This window comes from Filicampus tigris, chromosome 22, assembly GCF_054856515.1.
Source record: "Filicampus tigris isolate MCC_2025a chromosome 22, RoL_Ftig_1.0, whole genome shotgun sequence".
Taxonomy (NCBI): Eukaryota; Metazoa; Chordata; class Actinopteri; order Syngnathiformes; family Syngnathidae; genus Filicampus; species Filicampus tigris.
The window spans coordinates 2,577,479-2,586,565 of NC_141238.1; the positions used below are offsets into that span (position 1 = coordinate 2,577,479).

The 9,087-nt window shown below is 44.0% G+C and overlaps 1 protein-coding gene across 3 annotated transcripts; it reads left to right on the top strand.

The window, feature by feature from the left end:
- Window positions 1-186: 186 nt before the first annotated feature.
- scaf11 (SR-related CTD-associated factor 11) lies at window positions 187-8,556 on the top strand. 3 transcript variants are annotated; one of them, XM_086023120.1, is made up of 15 exons: window positions 187-400; window positions 2,294-2,340; window positions 2,414-2,562; window positions 2,745-2,828; window positions 2,959-3,038; window positions 3,124-3,203; window positions 3,275-3,312; window positions 3,414-3,484; window positions 3,695-3,814; window positions 3,948-4,042; window positions 4,398-6,509; window positions 6,916-7,253; window positions 7,359-7,511; window positions 7,591-7,710; window positions 7,788-8,556. In XM_086023120.1, the coding sequence occupies exons 2-15, from the start codon at window positions 2,322-2,324 to the stop codon at window positions 7,881-7,883; spliced, it is 3,555 nt and encodes a 1,184-aa protein (XP_085879246.1). In that variant the 5' UTR covers window positions 187-400; window positions 2,294-2,321; the 3' UTR covers window positions 7,884-8,556. The 3 variants fall into 3 exon arrangements, with proteins under 3 accessions (XP_085879246.1, XP_085879248.1, XP_085879247.1); XM_086023122.1 differs by having other exon boundaries at window positions 2,751-2,828; XM_086023121.1 differs by having other exon boundaries at window positions 2,297-2,340.
- The last annotated feature ends 531 nt before the right edge of the window (window positions 8,557-9,087 follow it).

The window sequence follows — 9,087 nt, forward strand, 5'->3', positions numbered from 1 at the left end:
AAGCTGATTGAAAACTTATTTTAATGTAAAGTGGTCATCAAGAGAGAGAGACAAGAGGGAGTAAGTAATATTATCAAGGAATCACTTTTACTATCATCTACACTTATATTTGACCTCAGGATGACGGTAATTCACAAAGTTTATTTCATTTGATCTATGAATCTTTTCTGTGTAATGCTCGGTGTCTCCAGTCAGGGGAGCTCCTAGTGAAAACTACGGACCGCACCGCGAGACATGTGGCCGAGAATTTGTGAAATCTCTGCTCGGTTTTTAGCCTCAAACAAGAAGTACCACAATTCAACGAGTAGTTTAGCAACCCGTTAGAATTTGATTGGGAAAAAAAGTTTGCACCGAGAAAGCGTTTCGGCGCGTCAAAACAAGGCACGGGGGCACTTTAAAGGTGAGTATGCCACTGTGGCTTCTTTTGCTAACTAGCCTCAAGTGTTAGCTTGTTATAACGACGTCAGCAGGTGTTGTGTTGTTATCCAAAAGCGACTAGTTAGCTCGAGGAGGCAAAAGCTAAGCTCGCTAATAGCTACCTAGCCAACCTACGACCTTCACTGCATTGAGAGTCGCTAATAATAGCCGCGATTTAGCCCGGAGTTGCTAACTGTGCTAATATCCACGAAGCTATTTGGTAGCTATTTTGGGTTTCGGTTAGCATTAGCTCACTTGCTAACCAATAACAACCAAGTATGTGCTAATTTCTAAATTGGGACGAAAACAAAACGGAGCCCCAAATAGCCATTAATCATTAATGTTATAGTCGTTAAAATGAAATGTAACACTAGTTAGTTCTTCGTGTTGCATGGATAGCGGAACAAACGAAAGCTAATTAGTTTCACAACTGTATTCATCGTTGCCATAGAAGCCTCATTGATGTGATTAAATATGATAATTTGAGGTTGTCTTGTGACTCACTGCCCTTTTACATTCAACAAATATGTTTGCGTGTAATGGACTATTTCAATTTTACTTTTCCGTTAAGACATGTCATTTATTATTCATTACATTCATTATAATTTTCAATTTGGGAGTGTAACAATAATAATAAGTTTAATATTGACACGTTTTTAATAAATCCAAAATATTTACCTAATATGGATCCATTATGATTATTAGAAATAAGACATGATTTCCCCCAAATGACAGTCTGTCTTAATGTTAAATCTGGTTCGAAATGGCCACAACAATTTTACTACAATCCCAATTTTTTTTTTTCTTTGAAAAGTGGATGATGGGTTCTGAAGAAACTAAGTTTTTTGTGGCAAAAAAAACCTTCTTGGATGATGTTTTTGTGAAATATCGCTTATTGAAAATCTGGTACAAAAAACACCTTCATATTAGAATAAAATAATATAACATTATTTCTCAATATATCTCCTCGACCTTTTCGTTTCATTTGCTGCTCGGGGAACACTTGCAACAACTGGCTGACAAGTTGTTAGTCTCGTTCTTGAAGTTCAAGTCGACATTTCAAAATTATGTTGACATTTCAAACGGAATCAGTTGCCCTAAAAACTTGAGTTAGTGCAAATGTAACATTATACATAAGAAGAGTGATGTGGGCAGTAGAATAGTCCATGTACTTGAGGAATCCACTGTTTTTCGTAAATTTGTTATAGAGGATTTTAGATATGTTTGAAGTGCTCATTTGTTGTTTGTTTAAAAAAAAAAAATCCACCAAGAAAGCATGCACCCACTTGTCATGTTGCTACTATTTCCTGAATGAGAATAAATAATGCCATATATTTTTTTAATTTGTGCATGGATTATTTTCAAGTTTTACCACTGTTACTTTTCCCTGTAATTTTCTAATGCTGGAAATTTCATGACACAAGGAACAGACAAAAAGAAAAGAAAAAACGTTTTTTTTCTCAAGAACATTGGTATTTTTATTGATATTGTGACAGTAGGTTAAAAATGAATAGGCATTTATGCTATTAATCTAACAATATGGAGGATTCAAACTTATTAATAACCAGTTCTCTGTACCAACCGTCCATGAATACATAAATATATTATTCTAATGGCATATCTAATTGATTGCCACTTTTGGAATTATAACTAGTTGCTCCTTTTGAAAAATAGTCGCTCGTAAGGGCCTGAAATGTCTTGATTAGGGAACGTTAGTTTTTAGATTTATGTCCGACCCCATCTTAAATTGTGCTTTACAGGTGTACTTATGCTTTATGTGCATTATGTTGTATTGTGAAGCGGTAGACCAATACATAATAAATAATTGCAAATGGACTAAATTGTTGTCGATAGCTGACCATCTTGTTTCTCATAGCAGTGACTCGGACGGCCCGGGGCTGGACATGAGTGGAGGTGAAAGCGGTGAGCCTCTTCTCACAGTCGTGTGTGACGCATTCTAGCGTGCGTTATGATGTCATTGTGCCTTCTCATGTAGGTGGCCCGGGGTCACCCCCTGATGGGAGCGACGCCGAGGAGGCCGAGTGCTGTCCTATCTGCTTGGGGGTCCCGGCCGGAGGAGAGCTCGCCATGCCGGACAGTTGCTGTCATGTCTTCTGCCTTGGATGCCTCCTCACTTGGGCTGAGGTGACATTCAACACTGCTGCCTTACCTGGATTTGTGCATTAATAGTACAAAACGTAGATAATAAGGTTGCAAAGGGGTGGTATATTTCTGCAGACTATAATAAAATGTTGACTGTATTGTTGAGCAGCATGAGTGCTGTGTGCTTGCTATTCTTATTTTTATTTGTTTATTTTTTTAATCAGTTGCAGATGGTCCCTTCTTGTCCGGTGGACAGACGACCATTCAGGAATGTTTACAGATGGGATGGAAGCCTGCGCTGTTTGCAGGTCTGTTTTTCTATCGTTGACAACTACATTTCCTCAGACTCCTGTCTTCCTTTTATCTTGCAAGAATGGTTACAAAGCTAATGGAAAATTGGTGCAGTTAGTTTGACGTTGGCATTTGTGTTGTTTGAAGGTTCCAGTGAAGCGGCATGTGGCTGAACCTGAAGCTGAGAGTTGTATCTGTAGAAATCCCGAACATAGAGTGTGTCTCAAGTGAGAGTTTTTTGCTTTTTAATCTCATTCATCTCAATGTTTTTAGACAACGTTGGAACTTTAGGATTTTTTTTTCCTCTCCCAGAAGCAAACTAAGAAAAAGGTCCAGACAGCTAAGGGCAGAGAAGATGGAAGATTCGAAAACAAAAGGACTTGTACAGAAATGTGAGTCTTCATTATGCATACATTTCAAGCTTGGTTTTCCTCCATTTGTAATCTGTCACTTCCTCTACCAGGCAACGATGATGACCCACCTTCAGTAAATCAGAAAAAGGTAGGCTTTCGAAACCCCCAACACCACCCGAGCCCCCTCCCCCTTTGGTACTATGCTGTTAACTTACCCCACCTTTTTAAACGCACAATATTGTTTTCCAGGTGAGGGGAACAGAACGCTGTGATTGGCCATCATCTCCCTTTCTTTCATTAGCAATGTCAACACTGGACATGTAAGTCAAGATTCCGTTATCAATGACATACATAGAATATTTGATGATAGTGATCAGGAGTATTGGAAATAATCTTTGGTATACGAGTGCCCCTTAGAAGATAAAATATTCTTGATTTTATGGCACTATATGCTATGTTTTTAGTAAAGAATAATTTCACTTTGCTCTTGTAAGTATCAAGGAATTTATGACCTCATCCTTCTCTTGCAGCACAGAGCCAGTGCTAGTGACGGAAGACATATTGTATGAAGCGGAACAGTGCAAACGCCAGGTACAAGAGTGCCCGTGGTTCTCTCCTACTGCTCCCATTACTGCGAATGGAACCTCAAGGTAATGGAATCAGACCTACCACTCTCATATTATTATTTTTATAGACTTTAAGCAGTGGGAATGCAGAGAAGCCATATCAAAGCATTTTACTTGAAATTTGACATCTAATAACACCTTTCCCCCTTTCCTGCAGGTTCCTCCCTGCTAATAGTAACCACGGTCCATTTACATTTGAACTCTGTTCATCTCCTATTACCTCGACTTCATCATTTGGGCCTGGTCATTTTGGTATGTCTGACCACTTGGTGTGTGTACTCAAGAAGAATAGCTTTTTTGTTGCTTTGTGTTTAAAAAAAAAAAGTATATTGGTGCCTTGAGGTACAAATGACCTGATTAAGAGTTTTTCGAGACAAACTGTTTACTATTTAGTTATATCATTACTGTATCGTTTTTTTTTTAAGTAACTTATTATAGAATTCTGTTTGATGTTTAGGAGGGTGAACCAAATTAATGGCATTCCCATTTATTTCAATGGGGAAAGATGATTTGAGATACAAATGTAGTCATGGACCAAATGGACTCAGTATCTGAAGGCACTCATAATCTATATTTTGAGTATTTCACACAGTTTATGTTGTTGCAGTTTTCCAAGGTGTGGTCTGCGCCATTACCTGTCCTAAAGGAGGAGAAAAGCGAGGCGGGAGAGCCTCCAACTCCAAAGCGCCCACCAAAAAAGCCGAATCTATACCGTCCAGACGTTCAGGACGTAACAGTAAAGCCCAGACAGAGCCGTCTGTGTCCGACCCGTCATCGCTGACACAGTCCAGTGTGTCCGACTCGGACTCCTCCTCCAGCCAGGCCTCCAAGCCTGGCGTGGCAGCCAAAAGGAAGGGCAAACATGTAACAAACCGAAAGGCCAGCGGGAAGAGGAAAAACGGCCAAAAAAAGCAGGCATCCGAATTTGTTGAGGACCCGTTGGCGAGTGAGGACGACGAGGGTGATGCTGTTGACAGCACTGACAAGGAAGAGGAGAAAGATGAAGAGAAACTTGAGATGAACAACTCTGATCAGCCTTCTGATGCAGAAGGAAGTCTTAATGCAGACCACTTTGACATTGATTCACTTGACGGGCAACAAGCTGCCGAATCTTTAAGCAGTAATGTGGAGCATGACACTAACGACACACTCGACAAAGACTCTAATGAACAAGCCGAACTGGATGAGCACAACAGCCAATTGTCATGTTCTTTGGACTCGCCTCCAAAAAGCCCCGAGTCTGAGTGCTCTGACAAACCTAGCGCACAAGAAGAGGAACCTACTGTCATGTCAATTTCAACCGGAGATGACGAGAAAATCACCACATCGCCGCCATCCGAACTAGAGAACACTCTGGATAGTCTGACGTCTCCTGATTGCCACACAGTGATTGAACAGGACTGCAAAACGACGACTGGTGAAGAAGGGCTGGAAAAGAGCAACGATGAGGAAGCGTCACGTGAGCTGCAGACACAATCACATGAAAGCCCCAAGCCTGCTTCTCCGTGTGCTGAACCCGCTGAAGAGAAGGTAGCGGACCAAGAAGCAAAAACATCCGAGGACTCTAAAACACCTGCAACAGAAGCACCTTTAGTAGCTGAGCACTTGGAAGAAGTCGTCGAAAATGACCAACTATCCAAAGATGATACTAATGTTGTTCCGATGGACTGTAGTTCACCCATGAGTGAGGTTGTTAGCGGTACCATTTTGGAGCTAGCGAAAGAGAGCGCCACTGCGGAGACCTCGGTCTCTGTTACCGACGAGAGGTCCAAAGATCGAGGGGAGAGAGACCCGAGCCACGAAAGGAAGAACGGCAGACAGCGACGCTCTCGCTTCCACTCCCCGACCTCGTCCTGGTCGCCCAAGAGGGACTCCAGACGAGAGGCATCCAGGCGCTCCCGCTCGCATTCGAGAGAGCGGGCCGGAAGCCCGCCCTCCAGCCACTCGTCCCGCCCCCGCAGCAGAGAACGAGAGCGAGACAAGGAGAGGGACTACTCCAGGAGGGAGCGTAGCCGCGAGAGGAAGAGGAGACGATCCAGGAGTCGCTCCAGATCCAAGTCGAGGTCTCCATCCAGAACCAGATCACACCGACGGGGATACAGCCCTGAGCGCCCGCCGTCCCGAGATCACTCTCCCCGGGGGAAAGAGCGAAGGGGCGGCTGGAGGGCGGGGAACGGCGGCGAGGGGCGGCGCCATCAGGGAGGCGCTGGTCGCTTTGAGAACGGCGTCCCTTCAGAAACGTCACCCGAACGGCAAGGCTGGTCGGAGAATCCCGACTGGGTCACGGAAAAAACACGTGGCGAAGTCGAGGGCAGGAGCTGGGATTTTGGCTCCGGCCCCCGTTGGGAAGATCGCGGGCCAAGGGGACGCGGCGCCTATGAGCAAGGCCGCGGCGCGGGCTGGGGAGGTGGCAACCGCAGCTTCCACAACCAGCAGCAGCAGGAGGACGACAGCCGTAGGCAGCCGCGGAACAACTCCGCAGCGGGCAACAATTCAGGGAACGACGCCTACAGCCGCTTCAACGAGAATCGCGGTGGCGGCCGCAGGAAGCAGGAGCCCGATGCCGGCGACTCGATGCTGGACCGCTCGGGCTGGTCATCGGCGTCCAGCTGGGCGGTGCGCAGGACACTTCCTGCTGATGTTCAGGATTATTATTCCAAGAGGGAAAGAGGGGGAGCAGGGGGCTGGACTCGATCTGAAGAGGAGCAGCCGGCAGCAGGTAAATTGAGATGATGCAAGATAAAGTTAATGACATTCAAATGTCCCCCCTTCAAAAATAATTGACAACATTTGATGATTTTTTTGTTGTTTGCCTGAAATGCCTTTATTGTTGAAAGCTTTAAGGGTTACTTTATTCATAAACTGCAGACCTCTTTCCGTGAAGAGAAGAAGTTGCTGAAAGTCTGGCGATTAATCTCTTAGTGTATGTTTTTGAGACAAAACAGTGTACAGTGCTACTTTCATCATTAAAAAATGTGTGACAAAACATTTTTTTTTGGGTTGATGGAATGGATTTGCGTTATTTCCATGCATTTCAGTGGGGGAAGTTTAATTTGAGATACAGCGTACTCCAAAATGAATTGGAAGCGCCTCCTCAAAGCCTCTTTTAACTCATTTATTCCTAGAACCCGCAAAGAGTGAGCACGCAACTCCGAGCGTTCCGGGCAACGCTCCGCCGGCACCTGTGCTGACTGCGATGCCCCCGCCGCCACCTCCGCAGCTGAACGTCCTTCATCATCACTTCCCCCTGCAGGGCCCCCGAGGCCCGTTGCCGGTCAGCTTGCAGCCCTCGGCGCCGTACGCCATGCCCCCTCCCATCCCGGTGCACCTCCACCCTGCCGTGCCGCTGCTGCAGGTGCCCGCCGTCGGCGCCCAGGGGCTGCCGCCACCTCCCCCGCCGCCCCCTCCCATGCAGCAAGGAGGCCAGACGGCAGCATCTCAGCCTGATGGACAAACAACGCAGGTACTGTCTTTTATTAATGAATAAACTCTTTTTTTTTTTTTTTTTTTTTTTAAATACGAGTTGCAGGAAAATCCCTGATATGTTTTATTTGCCGGTTTACCCTAGATGATGAGCACTATGGGCGCTTACGGAAAACCGGGCCTGCTTTCCACTCCAACCAAAGTAGGCCAGCAAGCCGTCAACCAGGTGCTGCCTTCATCGACAACGCAGCCAGCTCAGCATCACAAGGCTCAAGCTGACAGCTCCAAAAAAGAAAAGGTAACTTGACATCTCCCTTTTGTCTTTAGGATTATGATTTGATGTGGATTTCTGTAACGCGGTTCCATTTTTGCTTCAGAAACAACAGATCCAAGAGAAAGCTATCAATGAAGTGAAGACGGCCATCAAACCGTATTACCAAAAGAAGGAAATCACAAAGGATGAGTACAAGGAGATCGTCCGCAAAGCAGTAGAGAAGGTACGCCTTTTCGGATATCGCAACTCTTCTGGAAGCGATGTCAATCTTGTCTTATATTTGTTCTTTTATTTGCCCAGGTGTGTCACAGCAAGAGCGGCGAGGTGAACTCAAGTAAGGTGGCCAACCTGGTGAAGGCCTACGTCGACAAATACAAGCACGCGCGCAAAAAGTGAATTGGCACCTCACAGAGCCATTTGTGCAGCTCAAGTCCAATTTCCTCTAGCTGGAATTTCATCTCCAAACTCGACTATGACAGAGAGCCATCATTTCGTTTTGATATCTCGACCTTTTATTGAGCTATATAGATTTTTTTCTATAGATTTTCCTATTTTGTTAGAAAAAAAAAAGACCCAATCAGAAGTTGTAATGCAAGAGCCCTTTATTTTGCATAGATTCCGACCTGCAGAACTACTGTAAGGGGAGAAGGGTGGTGCATCCGGGTGGTTGAGCGGGAGGGAGGTTTGATTAAAAAATATATATATATAATGATGCAATGTAATGTCTACTACTATCATGGAGAAAATCTTCTGGCTGGTACAATAAAATTCATCTTGATGGGATTCTGATTACACAGCCGATTAAAATATGTTGTTCAAAACTAAAAATCTGAAATATTTCAGATGAATGACGAGTCCTGGCATTATCATTATAACTGGCATCATGATTGGTTGAGGATGTGGCAGCGTAGCCACTCGGCGGCGAGTCTGTAATATAAAGCGCACGTCCTGCGAGGGGATGAATTAGGTTAAATGAACCCCGCCTGAATGTGTGGTGAATGTTCATGATAATGTTAAGGTGAACTGTGCAAAGAATCCAGAGTAGTGAAATAAAGTAGCTGCTTCCTGATGGGCTGTGAGTTTTACTTCCGTTCCAGAGATTGTAGCCTAGCTCACTGTTTCCTTGCCGTGATTGAGCCAAGTCACATATTTTACGCATAGTAGAAAACTTCAAAAATGTCAGTGTATATTGTATGGACTGTTAAATTGGACCTTCTGCCATCTAGTGGAAGAGCAATTTAATTCTGCTCGTCTGCAGATGAACAAAATTATTTTTTTATTCTGATTCAATTGGATAGTTTCCATGACACATTGCACAGTGGAAGATAATTAATTAAGTAGTAAGGTGATTCAATTATTCATTATCCAGTTACAACGGTGCCTTGAGATATGAGTGACATGGCTCAATTCGTTTATTTTTTTTTTTTTAGATATGAGCTGTTTGTTGTTAAAAATAGGCTTCAAGTTCTTTAATGGCACTTGCAGGTCATTTACTGTCAAATTAAATACAAGACCAAAAAAATTGAATCCATTTTATTTGATGAATCAATTCAGCAAAAGATATTTGAGCGAGTGTTATACTGCCCCCAGGTGGCCGAGG